The sequence below is a fragment of the Amblyraja radiata genome, chromosome 26 (assembly GCF_010909765.2).
Source record: "Amblyraja radiata isolate CabotCenter1 chromosome 26, sAmbRad1.1.pri, whole genome shotgun sequence".
Classification (NCBI taxonomy): Eukaryota; Metazoa; Chordata; class Chondrichthyes; order Rajiformes; family Rajidae; genus Amblyraja; species Amblyraja radiata.
In genome coordinates, this window is record NC_045981.1 from 12,234,827 (window position 1) to 12,261,012 (window position 26,186).

The 26,186-nt window shown below is 41.7% G+C and overlaps 1 protein-coding gene across 2 annotated transcripts in view; it reads left to right on the forward strand.

The window, feature by feature from the left end:
- The window catches only part of afmid (arylformamidase), a 36,515-nt gene extending 12,041 nt beyond the window's left edge, over positions 1-24,474 (forward strand). The window contains exons 5-12 of one of the 2 annotated variants that reach the window (XM_033044259.1): positions 1,140-1,188; positions 2,101-2,186; positions 4,758-4,830; positions 5,658-5,755; positions 6,639-6,717; positions 10,265-10,400; positions 20,732-20,836; positions 22,461-24,474. In XM_033044259.1, the coding sequence (XP_032900150.1) occupies positions 1,140-1,188; positions 2,101-2,186; positions 4,758-4,830; positions 5,658-5,755; positions 6,639-6,717; positions 10,265-10,400; positions 20,732-20,836; positions 22,461-22,490 (656 nt within the window). In that variant the 3' untranslated portion in view covers positions 22,491-24,474. The remainder of the gene's footprint in view (positions 1-1,139; positions 1,189-2,100; positions 2,187-4,757; positions 4,831-5,657; positions 5,756-6,638; positions 6,718-10,264; positions 10,401-20,731; positions 20,837-22,460) is intronic. The other variant, XM_033044260.1, reaches the window with a different exon arrangement.
- Positions 24,475-26,186: the final 1,712 nt, after the last annotated feature.

Below are 26,186 nucleotides of genomic sequence, written 5' to 3' on the forward strand. Positions count from 1 at the left end.
TGTCATCTGTCATCTGAAGGTCCTTATGATTAGTTCTTTTGTTGGTTAATGAAAGCAGAAGATATCCTGGCCCTGGTGAAGCTGTGCACCAACTATGAGAGTAATAGATAGGGTAGAAATTCTGAACCTTTTTCCTGCGATGGAAAAAAAATCAAATACCAGAGGGCATTGTTTTAACGTGAGAGGGCCAAAGTTTAAAGGAGATGTGCAGGGCAACTTTTTTTACACAGGGTGGTAAGTGCCTGGAACACGCTGCCAAGGTTGGTGGTTGAGGCAGATATGATAGTGGCATTTAAGAGGCTGTTGGATAGGCATATGGATATACGGGGAATGGAGGGATATGGATTATGCACAGGTAGATAAGATATCTTGGCATCATGTTCAGCACAGACATTATGGGCTGAAGGGCCTGTTCTTGTGCTGAATTGTTCTCCGTTCTGTGTTATAACCAAGATTTGGCTGAAGAGCCTGTGAAATCTGAGCATCTAAGGAGGTTGAGCTAATGCAACCAACAATCCGAGATAATTTTAACCATATTGATTCTTCTCTTTTCCACTGTTGACTTCGGCAGCAGCACTCATTTCTTCAATCATTTTTTCAAAATCAACTTGGTTAGGAAATTAGTGGCAAAAATCAGGTTTTCTTAAACATTGGCGATACAAAGAACTGCAGATGTTGGAATCTTGTGCAAAACATAAAGTGCTGGACATACTCAGCGGGTCAGGCAACATCCGTGGAGGGAATGGACAGAACGCTTCTTCAGACTGATAGAACTAGGGGGGAGAACACTGGAAAAGAGAGGTGAGGATGAGACAAAGCCTGGTGAGTGATAGGTGGATACAGCTGAACGGGCCTATTCCCAAGATCTACTTTTCTATTTGCCCACCTTCTGGTTCAGAAACGTAGATGGAGGGGAAACTAGACAACAACAAATAATTAAAATAAAGTGTTAGTGGTCGAAATGTATGTTAATCTTAATGTATCAGCAAAAATAAAAATGCATCTGCTGCTATGGAGTTTGTAAATACCAATGCCCCGACTCTGCAATTTAATATTAATAAATCATTCATGATGTTGATCTTGAGAAAACATGGCTGAAAAAACAAGTACCTAAATCTAATTTTTTTAAATAACTGCAGCTTCAGCTTTGCTCATCTACTTTCATGGGGGATATTGGACGATGCTGAGGTGAGTTCTGAAAAACCATGCTGAACTAATGTATATTAAAGCTCTTCTGATGTTTCTTCCTGCTCTGTCAATACCAATGTACTGCATGCCCACTTTCTTTTCTGATGCCTTTTTATGTGAGAGATCAGCAAGTGGAGAATGTGACACTCAAAGGATTGTTCAAGTCCATTTGCAACACAAGCAGTTTAATGAAACAAAGAGATACCGTAAAAATAATCCTTTAGTTGTGTTTAACCTTTACCCAATGGTGCTATGGTGTTCAAACATTGGGAATAATTACAATGGTACTGGTGGCCAAAAGCAAACTTCTGCAGATGCTTGAAATTTGAAATCAAACCCAAATTGGCATCTGGTTATGCACAGACATTGTGGGCTGAAGGATCTGTTCCTTTGCCACACTGTTCTATGCTCTATAAATTACTGAAAATCTGTGGAGAACGAAACCGAGTTAAAGTGGGGGTTTCAAGAGGGATGATTCTGCACTGTATTCAAAGACTATTTATGATTTGTGCAAGGCTATTGGGAATGCCAAAAGAGGTCTAAAACAAACTGAATCAAATGGATGCCAGGTGATTGTGGCAGGGCCTGAATACCATCAGGTATTTCTACAAGCCAAAATCTGAGACGATCTCTGGCAATGACGTGTCTCTACCTTAATGATTTTACTCTCGTTTTGAACAGGCAAACTAATTTCTACCTAGGCATGTCCTCCCTCGATAGCTCTGTCACATATGAACTCATCCCGAAACTTCAGTACCATGAAATTAGAAATGGTAGAAATGGCTGGGGGTCTTTATAGTCTGGATTTCACAGCCCCAGAGTGTATAAATGGTTTTATGGTAATCTTTGCACATCATTACACTAGTTCGCTAATACCACACATTTAATCCAATTTACGTATTTTCTTTGCAGTAAAGAATTGTCTGGTTTTATGGTGCCCCCACTAGTTAAAGCTGGAGTAATTGTCGTTGCTGTGGACTATGTACTTGCACCAAAAGGTAGGTGCAGCTCTGTGACTGATAGTCATGCTTTTATATTTTCAAGTTCTAGATTTTGAAACTTTTATGTTACCCCTTCTGCAAAAAAACAAACAAACATTTCACCGTGCCTTCGGTACGGAATAGTTATTAAAATTACCAAAATAGGTACCACAACAGTACCAAATTACTGTAAAGATGAATTCAGGCAATAAAAGCTAAAATTAAGCATCAATTCTCTTTATTAGTTATTTCCCCCTCTATAGCTTTTATTGTACTTTATTTCTAATTAATCTTATTCTATTTGTTTCATATTCTTTTTTACATATTATATTTTGTAAATATTATGTATGCAAGATCTCTACTTCCCAGTTGAACGTAGACTCCAGTATTCCGATCTATAAAATAATCTTCTAATCTATAAAAACAAGAGTAACTCTCTTGGACCCACAATACCTCAACTCTGGTCAAGAAGGCTCACCAGCGTCTCTTCTTCCTGAGGAGACTAAAGGTCCATCTATCTCCTCAGATTCTGGTGAACTTCATCGGGAGCATCCTTACCAACTGTATCACAGTATGGTATGGCAACTGCTCTGTCTCCGACCGGAAAGCACTGCAGAGGGTGGTGAAAATTGCCCAACGCATCACCGGTTCCTCACTCCCCTCCATTGAGTCTGTCCAAAGCAAGCGATGTCTGCAAAGGGCACTCAGCATCGTCAAGGACTGCTCTCACCCCAACCACAGACTGTTTACCCTCCTACCATCCGGGAGGCCCTACAGGTATCTCCGTTGCCGGACCAGCAGGTCCAGGAACAGCTTCTTCCCTGCGGCTGTTACATTACTCAACACTGTACCTCGGTGATTACCAATCACCCCCCCCCCCCGGACTCTCCTTCCACCAGGAAAAAAAAACTGCACTACTATGACTATGCACGTAAATATATTTATTTATTGCTCATATTCTATGTCGCTCTTCTAGGGAGATGCTAACTGCATTTCGTTGTCTGTACTGTACACTGCACAATGACAATAAAGTTTGAATCTGAATCTAACAAGAGTAACAAGATGGCGCCTGGGACAATGACAATCGATCTGAGTAGGTCCTGAACAATAGCAGCTTGCATTTATATTCCACCTTCATAGAATCATTGAATTGTTCGAACATAGAAGACCATCAAATTTCTCCAGCTCCCTTTAGAGACATATATTCAGTCCCATTTCAGTCTTGTAAGTCGTTTTTGATCCAAAGCCTTTGAAAGCCATTATTAACTGTTTTCGCCCAGGGTCAGAGGCAGCAAATTCCAGATTTACCGCTCTGAGTAAAACAATTTCCTTGCAATCCCCCCCGTATCTTTTACCCTTCATCAAATGCAATGACATGCAAAGCCATGTAAGTAAAGACTAGGACAGATGACAAAAAGCTTTGTCAAGAGAAAGATTTAAGCGATCTCTTGAAGGAGACAGAGGTTTTGGGTGGGAATTCCAGAGTGGAAATCCTGCTTAATGAAACCAATGGCAATGGTGGAGCAATGTAAACAGTAGATAAGAAATGGAGATAGGGCAGCCATCTTGGAGGATTGCACTTGGGAAACAAAACATTCTGAGTCAGAAATGGATACCAAGCCATGTAAGAAATAGTTCAGGAGAAGTGACCAACGTCGAAGAGGTCTTGTAAACACATTGCACAACTTGGAAATTTTGGAAGAAGAGTATTGGGGAAAGCTTAAAGCAGAGTTGGTAAAGGCATTAATGAGCAGTTTAATGAAGTATTAATTGAAGGGAACATTTGCAGAATTTCTGGTGCGAAATAAAGAGATATCCAACGTCAAGTTGTAATTGAGTATTTACTATCTCATAGCAAAACAACCTCAACCTTTTGACAGGCATCTTACCAAACACAGTATGATACAAAGTTACAGCCACCTAAGTAATATTAATATAAACAATATGTGTATTGGAATGATCGAGGAGACCAACTGTGAAATTTTATTACAGATGTCTATGTGTTTTTAAAACCTGAAGCTAACTAACTTGGATTGCTACCCAATGAATTAACTGAAATATCAGTCTTGCAAGATGTTCAGAATTCAGCTTTAAACTAAAAACTTAAAAAGTCAGTCATTAAGCTATGTTTATTGAAAATGATCTCTACTGCTTCAATTATAGTAAGTTGTTAAAGTTAAAGGGCGCTCTTTTAGAAAGGAGGTGAGGAGGAACTTCTTTAGTCGGAGAGAGGGTAGTTAATCTGTGGAACTCATTGTCACAGAGGGCCGTGGAGGCCAAGTCAGTGGATATTTTTAAGGCAGAGGTAGACAAATTCTTGATTAGAACGAGTGTCAAGGATTATGGCGAGAAGGCAGGAAAATAGGATTAGGAGTAGTAGTCTCGATGGGCCGAATGGCCTAATTCTAGTCCTGTAACGTGAACTTGTGAAGTTCCCATTCATTGTTCCACCTTAAACAACTCCGTAAATGTTAGGTTATCCTAGCTTTGAAAAATGACCTGTTTTCCCACTATTTTTAAAACAGTAAGCAAAATAAATTCCAATTCCAATACAAAAAATGTGAAGACATTTATTTTCTTCATTTTCAGGTAACATGGACTTGATTGTTTCTCAGGTCCGGCGTAGTGTGGCCTACATTACACAGCAGTATTCTGCCGTGAGGTAAGATCTTCCAACATGTTACCTAAAGTATAGAGCACTAAACAGTACAGCACAAAAACAGGCCCTTTGGCCCGTGATATCTGAACATGATGCCGGGTTTCAGAAGAAGTCCTCGTAGACCATGAACATAACTATGGAACTATTGTGGTGGGAGAATTGTTTCTGTGCTGTAATTATTTTGTGGCACCTAACCACAAAACAGTTCAGTCTTAATTCGAAGGATCAATCCAGTGCAGTAGTGTGAAAGTTTTAGTCAGTTAATATGTTCAACATGACCATATTTTCTAAGGCAATCGACTTAAATTAGTCAATATGAAAATATTGATTTGATACATAAATTATGCAAGGGTAGTTAGTTAGCCTTTGATAACTGTAAGGAGTTACTTTAAGAAAATGTTGATTACTTAATTGGGTTTTTTTTCCTTGTGAAGCATACTGTGAAACCTGGAGGGGGAGAGAATTTGGCCAATTCCAGTAAATATTTTTTCGTTATTAAGAGTAATGGGTAAGAGGGAATAAGCCCTATGTTTCACTCCCCACTGAAATGTGTTCCGAATATTTAGACACTAAAATTACTGTTTAGATATTTTCCATATAAAAAGAATGCGTGATAAAATTCAGTATGGTCATCCAGATTAATCAGAACGGCAGAGCGAAGTGTGGTTTGTTGGGAAAGAAGTCGGCATTATTTCTGGAGGGAAACTTGCAGTTTCACTGCTTCCTGAATAAAGTTTTCTTTTTTACAAGTAGGGGTGGGAGGAATTTATTGTTTTCATTTTGGAGACATCTCACCGAAGACTGTAAGTCTCTCTTTGACTGCCTTTCAGTGGCGTTTACGTCTGTGGGCATTCTGCTGGTGCACATTTAGGTGCTATGGTGCTGTGCACGGACTGGACAGAGTACAATGTTACTCCTGATATCAAAGGCAAGTGCTGCTTTCCTTCCACTAAATCTGCCTTTTGTGTGAAGTGTTCTTTCAAAAAAACTCTCAGTTATTTCAATTACAATAAGAGAAAAGTTCTTGGGAACTGAATTTCATTGTCACCCTGTCTGGAAACACCATGAAGTTCAAGCAACCTTTTTTCTCATGTTCCTCAATAGCAATCATTAGTGGGTTTCTAATCAATTCTTTTGTACAACAAGTTGAGTCATGTCAATGCTGGGAATTAAATCCATTTCTATTTTGGGTATCCACTGTCTACAAGCCTTCTCCAGTCAAATGAATACCGTGATATGCTTCATACATTCCTTCATCTACAGAGAGAATAGCTTTACCTTATAAAATGAAATGCAACACAATGGTAGGCAAAAGTGCTGGAGAAACTCAGCGGGTGCAGCAGCATCTATGGAGCGAAGGAAATAGGCAACGTTTCGGTTCTTTTTAAGTTGAAAACACCTATCACGCACTAGCCACAATGCACTTTGCTAGGTTTTCAGCCAGTGTTGCGCAAAAGTGGAATAAAATGTTGAAGTGCACAAATATTGATTACAGTGAAAATTTCCACCAGGCCTAGCAGAAAGGTTTATACTTTGACCAGTAAGTATAACAGATTGCTTGTTAGACAAAGAAGGGTCTTGACCCAAAACATCACCTGTTCCTTTTCTCCAGAGATGCTGCCCGTCCTACTGAGTTACTCCAGCATTTTGCGTCCATCTTCGGTTTAAACCAGGCCCGGTCTTTTATTTATGCAATTCACCAAGATTTGTGGGTGCTTGAAGGATATTCTTGTTTCATAAGGATTATTGCAAGGATATTAGGTCATTATTTGATGGCACAATAAAGAATACAATGTTTAATATCTTCACAGGTGCTTTGCTTGTCAGTGGAATTTACGATATCCGTCCAATTGTCTACACCAGTGTCAATCATCCCCTGCAGATGACTGAGTATGTTCATCGTGTGATCACGGCTAGTGGAAATTGATTACATTTACATAGGACAAGACGGCAATTGTGTAGTAAATTCCCTGTTTATGCTACATAAAACTGTCAGCACAAAGTGCAAGGAATCCATTACTTATGCTTCACACTTACCAGATGGACTTGTCCACTTTTAGCTTTCTGAACGTGCCAATGTAAAAGAATCAAGAGTGTTTTATTGTCATATGTCCTGAAACGGTATAATGGGATTCTTACTTGCTATAGCACAACAGATATATAAATATATTGACTCAGCGGGACAGGCAGCATCTCTGGAGGGAAGGAATGGGTGATGTTTCGGGTCGAGACCCTTCTTCAGTCTGAAGAAGGGTCTCGACCCCAAACATCGCCCATTCCTTTTCTCCAGAGATGCTGACTGTCCCACTGAGTTACTCCAGCATTTCGGGTCTATCTTTGGTTTAAACCAGCATCTGCAGTTCTTTCCCACATATATAGACATATTACTCTGTAAAACCCATAATAAACAAAAAAAAGTTCAGTGTATATAGATATATATATATATAAAACAGACAAATGAATTAAATGATTCAATCAATGAAAATTTGAATATATAAAATAGCAAACAGACAAATAAATAGACAGATAACCAGACAATAGTAGTGCAGTACAGATATTCTGATACTTTCACTTAGTCATTCATTTTTTGAGATCTGGTAACAGCTGGCAAAGCCAGCATGTATTACCCATGAAGGGGTGGGAAGACACCTTCTTGAACTACTTCTGGTGAAAGTACACAATGCAATCAGGGAGTGCTGGGATTTAGACCCTTGTGACGATGAAGGAATGGCGATGTATTTCCAAGTCCGAATGGTGTGCGACTTGGTGGGGAATATCTAGGTAATGGTGTTCCCATGCGCCTGAAGCCATCGTCCGACTTGGTGTTAGCATGTTCAGAAGAGGCTGTTGGATTGGCTTAGGTGAGTAACTGAAATGCTGGGTTCACACTGCTGACCTGTTGCAAGGGTGGTGAAGGGAATTGATATAAATGTGGTGGATTAGTACCAATTGATCGGGCTGTTTGTCCTGGATGATGTTAAGCTTCATGGTTGTTGTTTTAGGTGCACTCCCACTTTCCCTGGACCCTGCCTTTGCGATGTGTTTATGTGTGTGTGTGTGTGTTGACGGTCGATCCAGCTCGCGGTTTCATCGCTGACGGTCGATTCAGCTCGAGGTTTTTCAGGCGAGTGCCCTCGAGCTTGAAGGTCGAAGACAGTCGCTGAAAAGTTGCGTTAGTGCGACAGGCCCTTAAGTGTGTTGGTGAACCAGTTGAGTTTCTGGTCGATGGTGACCTCCAGAAAGTTGATGGTGGATAACTTGGCAATGTTAATTCAATTGAACATCAAGTTCAAGTTCAAGTGAGTTTATTGTCATGTGTCCCTGTATAGGACAATGAAATTCTTGCTTTGCTTCAGCACACAGAACATAGTAGGCATTTACTACAAAACAGATAAGTGTGTCCATATACCATGATATAAATATATACACACATGAATAAATAAACTGATAAAGTGCAAATAACAGAAACTGGTTATTAATAATGAGAGTTTTGTCCGAGCCAGGTTTAATAGCCTGATGGCTGTGGGGAAGTAGCTATTCCTGAACCTGGTTGTTGCAGTCTTCAGGCTCCTGTACCTTCTACCTGAAGGTAGCAGGGAGATGAGTGTGTGGCCAGGATGGTGTGGGCCTTTGATGATACTGCCAGCCTTTTTGAGGCAGCGACTGCGATAAATCCCCTCGATGGAAGGAAGGTCAGAGCCGATGATGGACTGGGCAGTGTTTACTACTTTTTGTAGTCTTTTCCTCTCCAGGGCGCTCAAATTGCCGAACCAAGCCGCGATTCAACCGGTCAGCATGCTCTCCACTGTGCACCTGTAGATGTTAGAGAGAGTCTTCCTTGACAAACCGACTCTCCGTAATCTTCTCAGAAGTAGAGGCGCTGATGAGCTTTCTTGATAATTGCATTAGTGTTCTCGGACCAGGAAAGATCTTCAGAGATGTGCACGCCCAGGAATTTGAAGCTCTTGACCCTTTCAACCATCGACCCGTTGATATAAATGGGGCTGTGGGTCCCCCTCCTACTCCTTCCAAGGTCCACAATCAGTTCCTTGGTTTTGCTGGTGTTGAGGGCCAGGTTATTGCGCTGGCACCATATAGACAGTTGCTCGATCTCTCTTCTATACTCTGACTCATCCCCATCAGTGATACGCCCCACAACAGTGGTGTCGTCAGCGAACTTGATGGTGGAGTTTGCACTGTGATTGGCTACGCAGTCATGGGTATAGAGTGAGTACAGCACGGGGCTGAGCACGCAGCCTTGAGGTGATCCCGTGCTGATTGTTATCGAGGCTGACACATTTCCACCAATACGAACAGACTGTGGTCTGTGAATGAGGAAGTCGAGGATCCAATTGCAGAGGGATGCGCAAAGACCCAGTTCTGCGAGTTTGGTAACCAGCTTGGAGGGGATGATTGTGTTAAATGCCGAGCTGTAATCGATGAATAACAGCCTGACATATGAGTTGGTTTGACTCCTTCTTGGTGGAGATGGTCATCACCTAACACTTGTGGTGAGAATATTTCTTGCTATTTATCAGCCCATGCCAGAATCTGGCATCCATATCTAGCTGCAGACAGGTGTAGAATGCTTCATGTTCTGAGTTCAATGGTTCTCTTATTGTCACGCGTACCAAAGGTACAGTGAAATATATTTTTTGCATATAGATCAGTGAGATTACTGCTATACATAAAGACAATCCCTGATGAAGTACCCCTTGTATAGAAACAGCCCACTGAGTCCATATGCAATAGTCGCCAGATTTTGCCTCCATTTTCCACAGTCCAGGCTGCAGCTGGCCAGAAAGGCCCATTGAAGCCAAACCCTCACTCGGCTCACAGTGACATGTCATTCAGTTGTGAATGAAAATGTATTGCATATTCATCAGTGAACATCCCCGTTTTTGATCACATGATGGAATGAAGCAGCTGAAGTTGGTTGGGCCGGGGACACTGTTCTGAGTCCTCTTGCAGTGATATCTGGCACGATTGACCTCGAACTACAACTATCCTCTGTGCGAATTATGAATATCACCATTGGTGTCTTTACTCCTTGAATTCCCCGAGCCTTGATTTTACAAGAGCTCCTTCATGCCACACTCAGTGAAAAACTACTTTAATGTCCAGGGCTGTCAATCCCACTTCATTTCTGGAATTAAGATCCATTTTTGGACCAAGATTATGACGAGGTCCAGAGACCTGTAGCCCTAGTGAAACCCAAACAGGCCATCAATGAATCCATTATTGGTCCATAAACGCTGCTGGGTAGCACTATTCATAACAAATTCCATTGCTTTGCTGATCATCGAGTAATTTGGTGGATTCGATTTGTCCTGCATGTTCTGAACAGATATATCTGCAATTTTCCACTCTGTCAGGAGGATGACATTGGTAATTATACTGGATTAGGTTGGCTAAATGCGATTTTTTTTAATCACAGGGACGAAGCTGTCCGAAACAGCCCGATGGAGTTTGCAAATGCAATGAAAGGAGTGGCTAAGAACTCTGAGATTGTGGTTGCTGTGGCTCAGTATGATTCAAATGAATTTAGGAGACAATCACAGGAATATTACCAGGTACACTTTGATTTAATTTACAGGATATCATACACCTATTAAACGTCTGATCTTGGATGTGTGTGTGTTTGTTCGCGTGTGTGTTTGTTTGTGTAAATCTTCTCGAAAAAACCAACGGGTCTGCACTTGGATTAGTATTTTAATAAAAGTCTGAAGAAGGGTGCCGATTTCATACATCATCTATCCATTCCCTCCACAGATGCTGCCTGACCCACTGAGTTATTCTAGCACTTTGAGTTTTGCTCAAGGTTCCATCATCTGCTTATTCTTGTGTCTACAGATATTATTTATAATATTTAACTTCCATTGGCCCCCAATTTTTTCATCTCATATGAGGTGTTATTTGTGCAGATTTTGAACAATTTGGGAATCTTCACAGAGGCGGTAGTCCCATCAAAAGGTTAAATGTGAAGCATTTCAGCTTATTTCTCCAACTATGAGATCCGAGCAGAGCTGAAAGTGATCCCAACATGTTGGTTGACCTTTGTTGGGAGGCTACATTTCTCATTTAAAATTATGCTTTAGGTCAAAGTTAATACGTTTTGGGGTTTCTATCAGGATTCTGAATGCAAATATGGAATAATGTCTTGAAAATATACTGCCATCTATTTTGAATTTAAGGCAAATCTCTCAACTTTTGCTGATTATGTCTTAAGAGCTATGATAATCAAGTAGATGTTTTGTTGGCATGCAATCCAATCTTATTTTCATCAATGGCCAGATAATAGATATGTATTCAGCTTTTTCCAATTGAAAACGGATTATTTTTCTGAGTGCATTGTGATAACAGCCATGGTAAAATGTTGTGTGTCACTCTGAAAACAGCCATTTGCTAGTACGAGTCAATCTTGCACCCCGAAGATGATTTTCACACAAGGACCAAAAGAGTTACCATTAGATGATGCCTAACTTGATGAATTTCTCCAGTATTATTTGGCTTTGCTTCAGATTTCTAGCTTTTTTTTTTTGCCCTTTTCTGATCAACTGCAAAGTTTTTTAATTTTCTAGTCACTCTATCCTTAACAATGAAATCTAGAAATTTCCCACCTGGAGACATAAGATGGATTGATCTATAACTCTATGATTTCCCCCTCGTACCTAGATGAAGTGAAATGGGCATTGACTCGTTTTAATGTTGTTCTTTCTCCCCCCCTCTTTCTCACTTCCCTGCATTTTTTGTTTCAGATTTGCTTTTACAAATGTTATTCTTTTTAAAGCCCCCGCTGTAAACTTGGTTGACTCCAAAAAAGATTAACCATATTTCTTAATCTAGAAATGGTGCCAGCATTTTTACACTTCTATTGTCTACAATTTAATTCAAAAACAATTATACCAGAATGATAGATAATTATGAAAAATATAAAGAGGTTTCTGAGAAACAAAAGCAATTATTTACTTAAATGACGATGCTGGAGACCTCAATGTATTCTGTGCCCTCTCCGCCCCCCCCCCCCCTTAAACACACACACACACACACACTACTGAGCTGTATAATATTAAAAAGGGATTTTTTTTCTTTCCCTTTTGATATATAATGTTTTTAATATATAATGTTTTGCACAGCAATTTTCTCTAAATGTAGAAAAATGCCCTAAAATGTAATCTATTGTAAATCTTTAGAATGGCAGTCTAGATAATCACATAAATGGTACCTATCATTTTGTGGCTTAGCACAGGAGAATTGGGGAGAAATTTCATTATGATTGATTGAAAAATATTTTTTTTCATTTGGCAATGTATTAACTGCTTTAAATCAGAGAATCTTCGTTTTCTCCGAGATCTTCGGTTTCCTCTCACACTCCAAAGATATACAGGTATGTAGGTTAATTGGCTTGTATAAAAAATTGTCCCTAGTATGTGTAGGATGGTGTTAAACCGTGGAGCATTTTGTAATGTTCAACGGTGTTAAATCGGTAAAAGGGTAGAGTGGAATTAGGTGGGGTGATATCATTGGTGTTTGTGAACATAACCATTTCAGTGGCTAGAATTGCATGGGTTTTCTAATAGCTATTATACTGACATGGGGATTAAAGCTAGATAGCAGATTGTATCCAACTAGCACTTGCCAGGCTCGATCCCATCTCCACCTCTTTTCCAGCTTTCTTTCCCTCACTACAATCAGTCTGAAGACAGGTCCACACCGATCCATGTCCCCCTGAGATTCTGCCTGACCCGCTGAGTTACTCCGGCACTTTGTATTCTGTGCAATTTCATGAGTTGTGCTAGGTGCACACACAATATTGGGTTTTAAATAATATTTGATTGTTTAGAACATAAAATCATTTTGCCATGCAACAGAATTTCTGGGTAGATATATAAAGTTGTCGGGGTGTAGTAACTAATGGCTTTCATAAAATGCTGTTTTGATTATTAGCAAATAAGGAAAATACATCACTGCAGAATTCCTTCGACCAGTGTCCTATCTCGGCCATAAGCTCCCATTAACTACTGGAAAATTAATTTCTACCCCAGTCACCAGAAAGAGGCAACAGATTTGTCAGGACCTGGTGTGTCATAGAGTGATACTGTGTGGAAACAGGCCCTTCGGCCCAACTTGCCCACATCAATCAAGTGTGGCCATGTCATGTCTCAGCTACACTAGTCGCACCTGCCCATGTTTGGTCCATATCCCTCCAAAGCAGTCCTATCCATGTACCTGTCTAACTGTTTCTTAAACGTTGGGATAGTCCCTGCCTCAACTACCTCCTCTGGCAGCTTGTTCCATACACCCTTTGTGTGAAAAAGTTACCCCTCAGATTCCTATTAAATCTTTTCCCCTTCACCTTGAACCTTTGCCCTCTGGTTCTCGATTCACACTACTCTGGGCAAAAGACTCCGTGCATCCACCCGATCAATTTGTCTCCTGATTTTATACACTGCAAGGTATATAGATGGCATTAATCCTACACAGCTGCAGTCCCATGAAGTGATGAGAAAACCAGAACATAGAACAGTACAGCATAAGAACAGGCCCTTCAGCCCACAACATCTATGCCAAACATGATGCTAGACCATCTTTCATCTGCTTTCATATCATCCATATTCCTCCATTCCCTGCATTTCGATGTGCCTATCCAAATGTCCCTTAAATGCCACTATCATATCTGCCTCAAACACCACCCTCAGCAATTTGTTCCAGACATTTTTTTTTAATTTCACGTTTGTTCCAGACATTCACCACCCTCTGTGTAGTAAGTAGTAGTAATTAAAAAAAAACATGCTCTGCACATCTCCTATAAACATTGACAATAATTGTATATACTTCTATCAGGACTCGCTGCAATCTTCGGTGTTGCGGAGAAAACAACCCAAGTCTACCCAAATACCAAGGAGAGAATATTTTTTACCACAAAACCTCGGGAAGGAAACCATTTCACCTGTTGAGTGCTTGCCAGCCCACATTGCATTTCCATCTGTCCCCCTTCCCCCATTTATTTCGCCGTAACCTATTCTCTCTCGCATTCTCATCAACTGACACTCCTATCACACACCGGGGGCAATTTCCAACAGCCAATTACCTGAACAGCATGTGTTTGGGTTGCGGGAGGAAATCAGAACACCTGGGGAGAGCCATTTGATCATAGGGAGAATGTGCAAACTCCGCAGACAGCAACTGATTGCTGGAGCTGTGAGACAACAGCACTCAATGTTGTGTGCAGAGATGCTGGAGTGGATTCACTGTTGGATTACAAGGAAACAACAATTAGTTTCCATGCAGCAAGATTGCAGAAACACCAACATGATGGTAGTCAGACTTCAGGCAGATTACTTTGTGCTCTACTTCCAGATTGGTCGGTGGGGGCGCTGCGAGACGGCTGCCCTGCCAGCAGCGTGTCCGTCATTTCTACTTTTTTTTGTTTTTTTTAGTATGTCCAAATGTGTGTTTTAATGTCTCTTGGTGTGTCTTGTGTGGGGGATGGTGAGGGGGGAAAGGGGGAACCGCTTTTCCATGTCGCCTCCCTTGCGGTCTAACACCATGGATTGGTGCAGCCTTTCCCGGAGTCCTGCCCGGAGCTTCAGCAGTGGGCACAGCGCGGACTTTTTTCATCGCGGAGCGGGGCGAACCCATGCCCGGGTCGCCAGAAGGTAGTGCTCCGATCGCTGGCCCTCGGACTGTTACAGCCTGAAGCCGTGGGCTGCGGAGCTTCTAGCCCGGTGTCCGGAGCCTGGGATCCGTCATTGGGGATCCCCGGAGAAGAGCTCCGACCGCCGGACCGCGGCCTACAACATCTTGAAGCCGTGGTCTGCGGAGCTTCTAGGCGCGGCGTGGACTTACCACCCGGAGCGGGATCCCTCGCCGGAGATCCCTGGAGAAGAGCTCCGACTGCCGGCCTGCGGCCTACATCATCCTGAAGCCGCAGTCTCCTGAAGGGAGCATCAATTCGGGACTTACCTTCCAGATGAGAGGGCCTGTACCACGGGGGAACAATGGAGGAGGACTGACTGTACTTTGTGCCTTTCACCACAGTTTAGAATGCTGTGGTGGATGTTTGTGTTAAATTTTTATTGTGTATTGCGTGTTCTTTTTGATTGTATTGCTGCTGGCAATTTCATTTCACTGCACTTTATTGTGTCAGTGATGAATAAATCTTATTGATTGATTGAATTCAGAACCTTTCAGTACAGAACTGAAAAGTCAGATGAAGTGATAGGTGCAACTGCCTGAAGAGGGGTCTTAAATGCACAGATTTGGGAGGAAGGGTGGTAACAGGATAAAAAGAGTAATAATGCAATACTGGTTGAGTATTCTATCGTAAGAGAGGCAGATACAGTAGGTGTGTCTGTGGCTGCAAAATCCAGAGTTCTAAATCGAGAACCAGAGGACATAGGTTTAAGGTGAAGGGGGAAAGATTTAATAGGAATCTAAGGGGTAACGAGCTACCATAGGAGATAGTTGAGGCAGGGACTATTGCAATGCTTAGGAAACAATTAGACAGGTACACGGATAGGGCAGATGTAGATGGATATGGGCCCAACACAGGCAGGTGGGATTAGTGTAGATGGAACATGTTGGTCGGCATGGGCAAGTTGAACCGAAGGGCCTATTTCCACACTGTATGTCTCCAAAAGAGACTCCATTTTGGTACAGACAAGAGACTTGCACTGGAATCTTAAAGTCTGAAGAAGGACCTTGACCTGAAACGTTGCCTGTCCATTCCCTCTTCACATACTGCCTGATCCACTGAGTTCCTCCAGCACTTTATTTATAGCTCCACATTGTTACATTGGCTTCCTGGTCCTAGGGTCAAGGATATCTCAGAGTGGCTGCAGGGTATTCTGTAAGAGGAGGATGAACGGCTCGACATAAGGTGGAGAAGGGGTGAGGTCCTGCAACATGGATTTAAGAAGTGAGGTAACCATTTAATGAGTAGAACCTCGAAGATTGTAATAATTTGATTGTTTCTTGTCCCACAAAGTAGAAAGTAGTATAGAAATAGAAGGATAGGCCAGATCAATGAGTGGCTGCATAGTGCAAAATGATGGGATGCAGTGGAGGTTTATAAGAATGTGGCAGAAGGAGGCGAAGACAGAACATGATTGAGGTTCATAAAATTACCAGTATAGATAGACTACAGGAATCTTTTCCCCACATCAGCAGTGGAATAAATAGAGGATATAGATTTACGGAAAAGAGGAAGAGAGTTAAGAGAGGATATGAGGGGGATCTTCTTCACCCAGGCAGAGGTAAGTACCTGAGAGAGTTGAAGCTGGGTTGCTGACAGCATTTAAGAAGATGCTCACTTGAATCGTCTACACATAGACTATGGGTCAGGTGCTGGGAGATGAGATTAATAGTGAAGGGTGCTCACTGGTTGATGTGGACGAGTTATGCCAAATTGCCTGTTTCCATGCTGCACGACGCTGACATCTGATGGAAGCAAAATAAATCACTGCATCAGAGTTCCTATAGATGGCATGATTGTGTCAAGAGTTGAAACAAAAATAATTATTTTGGGTGGGCCAGGGTTGTGTTCATGTATTTGTGCCAGTGGGTCGAACTGGAGTATTTGGGGCTGTTGTCAGAAATCTTCACCGGATTCTATTTGGGTAGTATCTAACATGGTGATTTGGAAGGCTTTGGATGAGTAGCACAGGGCAGCACAGTGGTGCAGCTGGTAGAGCTACTACCTGACAGCACCAGAGACCTGCATTCAATCTCTTTCTTGCATTTTCTCTCTGTAACCACGAGGGTTACTTTCGGATGCTTCGTGTTCCTCCTAAAGAAGTACGGGTTTGTATCTGGCCTCTGTAAAATTGTCTTTAGTGAGTGTGTAGGGGGTGGATGAAAAAGTGGCATTATATAGAACTTATGTGACCGTGTGATCAATGGTCGGCTTGGACTCCGTTGGTTGATGGCCTGTTCCCATGCTGTATCTCTAAACTAAACTAGTCAGTGCTTGCCTCCTCTTCGCCCCACTCCCAGAATGGTTTCCATTACATTGTGCACTGCCTTGATTAATGATGAACTTTCACATGCATTCCTACTGACCTGGTTCTCAGCTAGTTCCAAATAAGGGTCAACCTGCAGTATGAGGCTCCTCATTGTCTGACTACAGGCAAGGCAGTTCTCAAAGACTTGCCATTCCATACCAGTGCCTTTCAGGTACCTTCCTTTTACTAAATTGTAATTTTTCTCTTACCTTAGTTGATCGGACTTAATGAACACATGGAAAGAAAGAAGTAAGCAAATAGGAACTGAGAATGAATAAATCTCCAGGGCTAATAATTTGCATACCAGGATGCAACTGAAGAATGGATAAGGGAGAACTCCCTCTCTCATGTCGTGCAGTTGATTTTTTTAAATTGTCATCATAAAGCCCCACATAAATGGTTAAGTTAAATTATATGGTAATGGGAATAATATCACATAAATTGAAAATTGGTGGGCAGACAGGATACAGAGTAGGAATAAAAGTGTATGATTCAGGGCCGGGAGGTGGTAATGAGTGGGGTACTGCAGGGTACAGTGCTTGTGCACCTGTTCCCAACGTATGTCCATGATTTGCTTGAGGAATCAAATACAGTAAACCCTCGTTATCACGGACTCTTTCTAATGGGTTTTGGTTATAGCGGATGGACCTACCGACCGTCACTGCCAGGTCGGGTTGTCGGCACCACCCCAGGCCCACAGCTTCCTCGGCCACTTACAGGCCAAGCCTGCCGCAACTGCTGACCCTTACCAGGTCACCCGCAGGCCACAACCCACTAGACTCCACCGATCCTCACCTCTCCCCAAGCTGCCAGCCGGCCTGGGGCGTTAACTCATACGGTCATAAGTGATGGGAGCAGAATTAGACCACTCGGCCAATCAAGCCTTCTCCAACATTCAATCATGGCTGATCTAACTCCCTCTCCTAACCCAAACCTCCTGCTTTCTCCCCATAACCCCTGACATCCATACTAATCAAGAATCTACTTATCTCTCCCTTAAAAATATCCATTGACTTGGCCTCTACAGCCTTCTGTGGCAACTCACATAGATTCCAGGCCCAGTTCCAGACCTAGTGTCTTAAGAAGGGTCTCCACTCGAAACGTCACCTATCCACGGTCACGAGATGCTGCCTGACCTGCTGAGTTACTCCAGCATTTTGCGTCCATTTGTTAATGGATAAATATGAAATTTCCACTTTGGTTGGAAAATCAGAAAGATACTGTATAATTTAAATGGTGTTAGATTAGGAAGTGTTGATGTGCAAAGACAGGTGGGTGTTCTTACACATTGACCACTATTAAAAAACAAATGAGCAAGAAATAGTTAAAGAAAATCAAATAATATGTTGGTTTTTGTAGCAAGAGAATTTGAGACTGTCTGGTAAGACCACAATATTGTGATCAATAAAAAACAGTGAGAGTCCAAGCAGTTTCCTTACTGAAGAAAAGGTATATACTCCACAGACAGAATACAAACAAAGGTTCATCAGACCGATTTCTGGATGGCAGGACTGCTACATGAGGGGAGCTTAGGTCGACGAGATTTGTATTCTCTAGAACATAGAACAGTACAGCACAGGAACAGGCCCAGCAGCTAACAATGTACAATGCTGAACATGATGCCGTTACACTAATCCCCTCTGCCTGTACGTGATCAATATCCCTCAGTTCCCTGCATATCCATGTGCCTATCCAAAACCCTCTTAAATGCCATGATCGTATCTACTTCCACCACAATGTCTGCACCAAACATGATCCTTTGTCCTACTCCCTCCCCTGACATCAGCCTGGGGAGGGAGTAGCCTATTCCTTCTCTCCAAAGATGCTGCCTCACCCGCCGAGTTTCTCCAGCACTTTGTATCTACCTTTGATTTTACCAGGATCTGCAGTTCTTTCTTAAACATGATGCCAAGACCATCTTTTATCTAACTCCACAGAATTCATATCCCTCCATTCCCTACATATTCATGTGTCTATCCAAAAACCTCTTCAATGCCACTATCGTATCTGCCTCAACCACCATTCCTGGCAGCACATTCCTGGCACCCACCACGCTCTGTGTCAAAAATCTTGTCCTGCGCATCTTCTGAACTTAGCCCCTATCATCATAAAGCTATGTGTGCCCTCTAGTCTTTAATATTTTCATGCTGGGAAAACTATTTTGACTGTCCAGCCTATGTGCGCCCCTCATCATCTTATATTCTTCTGTCAAGTATTCCCTCAGCCTCCGACGCTCCAGCGAAAAAATACAATTAAAAAATAATAATAGGGGGAATGAAACTGAAGCATGCTTAATTCTGACATGGCTAGGACAAGATATGGGAAGGATATTTCCCCTGGCTAGGGTGTCTAGAATGATGGATCACAGTCTCAAAAAACAATGCAAGAGATTTATAACTGAGAGAGGAGAATTGTTTTCACTCAGAGGAGAGTGAACCTTTTTAATTCGGTACCGCAGAGGGGTGAGTGGCTAAGTTGCTGAATATTTTTAAGGGCACAGATAAATTTATAAATGCAAATTACGTCAAGAGGTATGAGGAGGAAGTCAGAAGGGTTATTGAGACAGAAAATCAGCCATGTTAGTATTCAGTCGCAAAGCTGGTTCAAAGGGATCAAGTGACCTGCACCTGCTCCTATTTCTGTTTCTATCACTCCACCTCTCGGATAGAATTTGCAGATCTCCACTTTCAACTCCACCTCTCAGATAGAATTCAGAGAGAGTTCTCCTTGCTTAGAGTTTAGTTTACAGATGCAGAGTAGAAACGGGCCCTTTGGCTCAGAGACCACGCAGACCAGCAATCACCCAGACACTAGTTTTATCCTACACACGAGGGACAATTTACAGAAGCCCTCAAACCTGCACGTCTTTGGAGCATTGGGGGAAACCGAGCACCCGGAGAAAACCCATGCAGTCACAGAGAGAACACACAAACTCCATAAGGACAGCGCTCTAGTCAGGATTGAACCCGGGTCTTGACCTTCCACCCCATGTTCATATTTCCTTTTTACATAGAAGGAAACTATTTGACCCACTGAGTCAAACTGGTTCTCAGAGCATTAGTTCCATTCCATGTAACCTATTCTCTCCTGTATACTTATCAATGCCACTCTGATTCACGACCACCCACCCACAAGCAGAAATGAACCAGTCAATCAACATGTCTTAGGGGCGTGGGAGGAAACCCATGTTGTCAGAGGATGGACCTGTAAACTTTAGACTTCAGGATCAAACCCAGTTGCTGGACTGTGAGACAGCTTCCTTATCAATTGTGCTATAGTGTCGCCTTTAATGGATCACAGCATAATTTTCACCATCTCCAAATGGATTTCACTAGCTGACACATTTTCCCCTATCCTCCCCTTTCACCATTCTGAAGGGACTTTTCTTTCTGCGACTCGCTGCCCCACCATTTCATCATCACCTGTCGCTCCCCTTCTCTTAACACTTAGCATGCAATGAAAGGAGGCATAACATATAAACTTTTACCACTTTCCTTCTCACCGTTCAGACACCCGAACTAACCTTCTAGATGATTCAACTGGATTTCCTCCAATTTAGTGTATTGCATCTAATGCTCTTGATGTGGTCTTCTTTACATGTTCTTTCATTGTAGCTGAGTCTAATAACTAGAACTCCTTACTCGATGACGCAAAAAGGATTTCAGGAAAAAAGGAAAGTGGCTCACCAATTCTTTTCATGGACAATTAGGGAAGTGCATTACTGTCAATAAATTAAAGAATAAAATACTCTGTAGGTTAGTCCATTAAGCTAAGAGGCTGAGAGAATTCCCGCTACATTATCTTTCTGATTGAGAGTGAAGAGTTCATCAATGAATTTATTCCGCAGACGAATGAATTGGTGTTTACATGATGTTATTTTGAACTGTTTGTTCTTGCAGGCTGTTAAGGCTGCTGGATTCAATGCATCTTTTCAAGATATATCAAATCGTGATCATTTCGATATTATAGAGAAACTGGTGGAAGAGAACTATGTTCTAACACAGGTTAAAAATGTTTTAGAGTACTTTATGTCTCTTGTCATCTTTGTCTTGCTGAATTAAATTGCAATTTCATTTGAGCTATTTTGGTGGAGACAAGTCATTCTGACCCATCCTCATAAATTTGGCTTGTACCAATTTTACAACTTGCAGTTAATCAGCCACCTTGCTAGTTTTTCTCTGGCATTAAAAAATGGGGCTTCTAGGTTATGACTGTCATTTGTAATTTAAACAGATATATCTGAAAGACTGTGATGGAAAATAAAAACGGTTTCATACATGCGGCTGAAGGAAAGACCACAGTAAAAGTCCCGTTGACACTCAGCTAACACAGTATAAATACAAGTACTCCTGTATATAGGTCAAGTTTATGGGGTCATATACCGCAGCGCAACTGGTATAGCTGCTGCCTCGCAGCGTCAGAGAGCTGGGTTCGATCCTGTGCTGTCAGGTGCTATCTGTGTGGAGTTTGCCCGTTCTCCCAGTGGCCACGTGGGTTTCCTCTCACATCCCAAAAGATGTGCACATTTGGAGGTTAATTTGCCTATAGGTTTCCCCTATTGTGCAGGAAGTGGGTGAGAAGGTGGGATAACATAGAACTAGTGTGAACGGGTGATCGTTGGGCAATTGGAGCTCATAAGTTCATAAGTCATAGGAGCAGAAGTAGGCCATTCGGCCCAACAAGTCCACTCCACCATTCAATCATAGCTGATCTATCTTTCCCTCTCAACCCCATTCTCCTGCCTCCTCCCTATAACCCTTGCTAATCAAAGATCTGTCAATCTCCACCTTAAAAATACCCAATTGCCGTCTGTGGCAATTAATTCCACAGATTCACCACCTCTGACTAAAGATATTAACTTGGTGAGCCTAATGGCTCTCTAAACAATCTGTATCTCTAAAAGAAATGTACTACTACCCCATTAAATTAGATAGATTCTTTATTTTCATTTCTAATCAATTATGCCATCTGCACTGCTATTAAACCTCAAAATATTAGGTCACAGCAAATGGAAACAAAACAGGACCACTAAGGAATCTTGCCTCCATAAGGCTGGTGCTAACTATTTCTATATGTTCAAATTAGTTTTCTAGTTCAGATTATTTTGTCATTGAACTGGAACAACTATGTTTCAATGAAATATAAGAAATAAAAAATACATATTATGCAATTTTGAAGTCATATCCTTGATGAGATTTTACAAGAACTAGACTTCCAAGTGCATCTGCATCTGCTGCAAATTGATCTCCAGAGAAACCTCATTAAAACTGATGGTCTTGCTTATGGCTAGTGAAGAATGCATGCACCTTTATCCATCAGCTATGTTCCACTCCCCTCAAAGGGGAACCCGACTCTGGAAACAGCACACTGCAAACCTATCAACATCCTCCACACTCAGACTGGTTCTGAAATTGAGAAAGGAAGACTCCAAGGCCTTGCCATAATTTATTAAATATCCTCCAAAATTTGTGATGAATACAAAAACCATTTCATACATGAGGTCTTATTTTTTTAATGTTCATAAGTTCCAGGGGCAGGCCTTTTATTTTTTAAAAAATAGACATTTTTATGTGGTTCAGATATATATAATTCAAAGTGGTAACCTAATATCATGTGTCTTTCTTTTAGGTTCTGTTAAAAATGATGACTAGGAAATGAACAACGAACAACAAAACTTTTAGGTAATACCTCAACAGTTCCCAATCAAGTCCAATGAAGTTCTGAGCTTATCACCTACTGGTCTCGTCGAATCATGAGCATGCTCAATAACTCAAATTATTTGTTCTCAAAAATGCGAGTTATAAATGAAATGGTTGTAATATTTGGTTATTTAAACTTAAGCTCTACCCACTCCAATGATCAGTCATGTATAACACAGGGTGCAAGAGTAACTCAGCAGGTCAGGCAGCAGCTCTGGAGGGAATGGATAGGTAACGTTTCAGGTCAGGATTCTTCTTCAGTCCTTGTTCCAAACATACATTGCCACCATTCCCCAACTTTTTCTCTACTACATCGACGACTACATTGGAACGGCCCCCTGCACCCGTGCTTTCATTGGCTTTATCAGTCTGAGGAAGGGTCCCAACCCGAACCCTAGTCATTCCTTCCACATGCACTATGTTGCCTGATCTGCTGAATTACTCAAACACTTGTGTTTTGCTCAAGATTGCAGCCTCTGCAGTTCCCTGTGTCTTTATTAGTTATGTAATCTCAGCTTTGATATGTATAGGTAATCAGACTTGCCCATTTGAAACCCCGTGCCTTAAACAAATAGGTTTTAGAGCCCTTTAACTGGGCCTTTTTACACATCCAATCATGCACTCCACCTGCCTATGCACACAGCAGCATAACACTTAATTTTAGTATATCCATTTATGGCTGTGGGCTTTAGTACGTTCTCAAGAAATTGTGCGATTCACAGCTGTTGGCCCACCAAATGGTCCTTTTTGATGGGTTTTGAGTAACATACTACAGGGTTTCAAATTGCATTACTCCTTAGGTGTCCTTGTTTTTCAATGTGTGGCTGGCTGTTTGACGTTTTCTGTCGTTTTTCACTCATCTAATACCTGTAGAAAAACTACTTCAGTGAAAAAAGAGACCCACCTTCAGTTCGCATTTCCAGCAGTTTTCTACCACAATGTAATGTGTTTCGTCTGCGGGTGCGACTGCAGAGCAAACAACAGTGGTAAGTTAGTGGTAGAGTTGCTGCCTTACAGCAGCAGAGACCAGAGTTCAATCCTGTGCGGAGTTTGCTCCTTCTCCCTGCGACCGCGTGGCTTTCCTCTGGGTGCTCCATTTTCCTCCCACATGTCAAAAGGGTGGGTTTGTAGGTTAACTGGCCACTGTATAATTACCCCATGTGTGTCGGGAGTGGATGCAAAAGTGGGATAACATAGAACCAGAGTGAATGGGGGATCAAAGGTCAGTGTGGACTCAGTGAACAAAAGAGTCTGTTTCCATGCTGTATCTGTAAAATTAAATTATTGTTATCTTCTTGCTGCAGGAATAATGCTAGGCATTCCTACATCTAGCCATTTGTATACAGTAATGGAAAACGCTTTCATATACTGTATCAAGAAAAGTATTTTGATGTTAAATACGATACCACTATTAAACACTAATTACAGTACAACATTGCAACCGTACCATAGTAATATGTTTAGTTTAGGGATACAGCATAGAATCAGGCCTTTCGGCTGACCGAGTCCATGGCAAGCATCGATCACTTGTTCACGCTAGTTCTATGTTATCCCACTGCAGTAATTCTCCAGAAACAATTTTGAATCGAATCAAGAAAATAAAAAGCTCTGTCCAACATGCAGACTTGCACCCTGGAAGATATGTTAATTTACACACACCACACTGGTAGGAGATGACCAGACATGAACCAGGAGTGTTTTTTGAGCTTCCATTCAAACAGTCACATATTTTGATGAAATGAATTCCTCTAAAATGCCTGATTTTTGTGATGCTATTGTCTGCAATGCCTTTATTTAGTAAGTTATGTTCATTTTAATGCAACATAAGAGGCAATGAATGCACCTTGTGTTTCAATTTTGTGTTAGAAATTGTAGAGATAATTCTTTTAATATAGGCGTGTATTAATTGAGCGTGGACAAATAAAAGGAATTGTTCTGAACCACACTGGTGTCAAGCTAAATCATTGACCCCACGATAATTTTTGACTCGGTTTCAGTTTTGTTAATTGTTCTGTATACCGAGGTACAGTGAAAAGCTTTTGTTGCGTGCTATCCAGTCAGCAGAAAGACAATAGATGATTACAATCGAGCCATATGGTGTAGTGTATTTACAGTGTATTACATAGAGTACAAGGGAATAACATTTATTGCAAGGTAAAGCCTGCAAAGTCTGATCAAGGAAGGATCAACCAAAGAGGTAGATAGTTAGTGTAAGAAAGAACTGCAGATGCTGGTTTAAATCGAAGTTAGACACAAAATGCTGGAGTAACTCAGCGGGACAGGCAGCATCTTTGGAGAGAAGGAATGGGTGACGTTTCGGGTTGAGACCCTACTTCAGACTCATGTCAGAAGAGTGTACGGGACAAAGATAGCATGTAGTCGGAGACAGTAAGACTCCCACCAGTCTTACTGTCTCCGACTACATTCTATCTTTGTCCTGCCCACTCCCCTGACATGAGTCTGAAGAAGGGTCTCGACCCGAAACATCACCCATTCCTTCTCTCCAGAGATGCTGCCTGTCCCGCTGAGTTGCTCCAGCATTTTGTGTCTACCTTTGAGGTAGATAGTTAGTTCAGCACTGCTCTCTGGTTGTGGTAGGATAATTCAGTTGCCTGATAACAGCTGGGAAGAAACTGTTCCTGAATCTGGAGGTATGCGTTTCACTCTTCTATAATTTTTGCTCCCTCTGTACAAGATCAAATCTTACACTACTGTGTATAAATTCCAAAAGTATGTAAGAAAGCTATTTTTGGAAACCAGTGTTTAATATACAAGTAAACACACTGCTGATTAAAATAGCAGTTTGGTACTTAAAGCTCTTTGATTTTGTGAGGTAAAGTGACTTGCCAGTTATTATTTCATTGTCAGACTTATTCTTTCAGGGTGATTCTAAACAGCCATGTGTCTTTATTGGTTTAAGTGGAAAGACAAAAATACTTTTCTAAAATTGTAACAGTTGACGAGGAATTTTAACTAAGATGAATGTTAATCTATAATTGTGTTATTTTGTTTGCATACATGTTAGTAAGACCGAATGCAGGGGAAAAATGTTTGATCATGGCTGATCGTCCCCTATCAGTAACCCGTGCCTGCCTTCTCCCCATATCCCTTGACTCCACTAGCCCCTAGAGCTCTATCTAACTCTCTCTTAAATCCATCCAGTGACTTGGCCTCCATTGCCCTCTGTGGCAGGGAATTCCATAAATTCACAACTCTCTGGGGTGAAAAAGTTTTTTCTCATCTCAGTCTTAAATGACCTCCCCTTTATTCTAAGACTGTGGCCCCTGGTTCTGGACTCGCCCAACATTGGGAACATTTTTCCTGCATCTAGCTTGTCCAGTACTTTTATAATTTTATATGTTTCTATAAGATACCCCCTCATCCTTCTAAACTCCAGTGAATACAAGCCTAGTCTTTTCAATCTTTCCTCATATGACAGTCCCGCCATCCCAGGGATCAATCTTGTGAACGTATGCTGCACTGCCTCAATCACAAGGATGTCCTTCCTCAAATTAGGAGACCAAAACTGTACACAATACTCCAGATGTGGTCTCATCAGAGCCCTATACAACTGCAGAAGAACCTCTTTACTCCTATAGGGGGGTTGCACGTAAGGTCACTGGGTCATAGGGCTTGACGCACGGAGCCGCTCAAT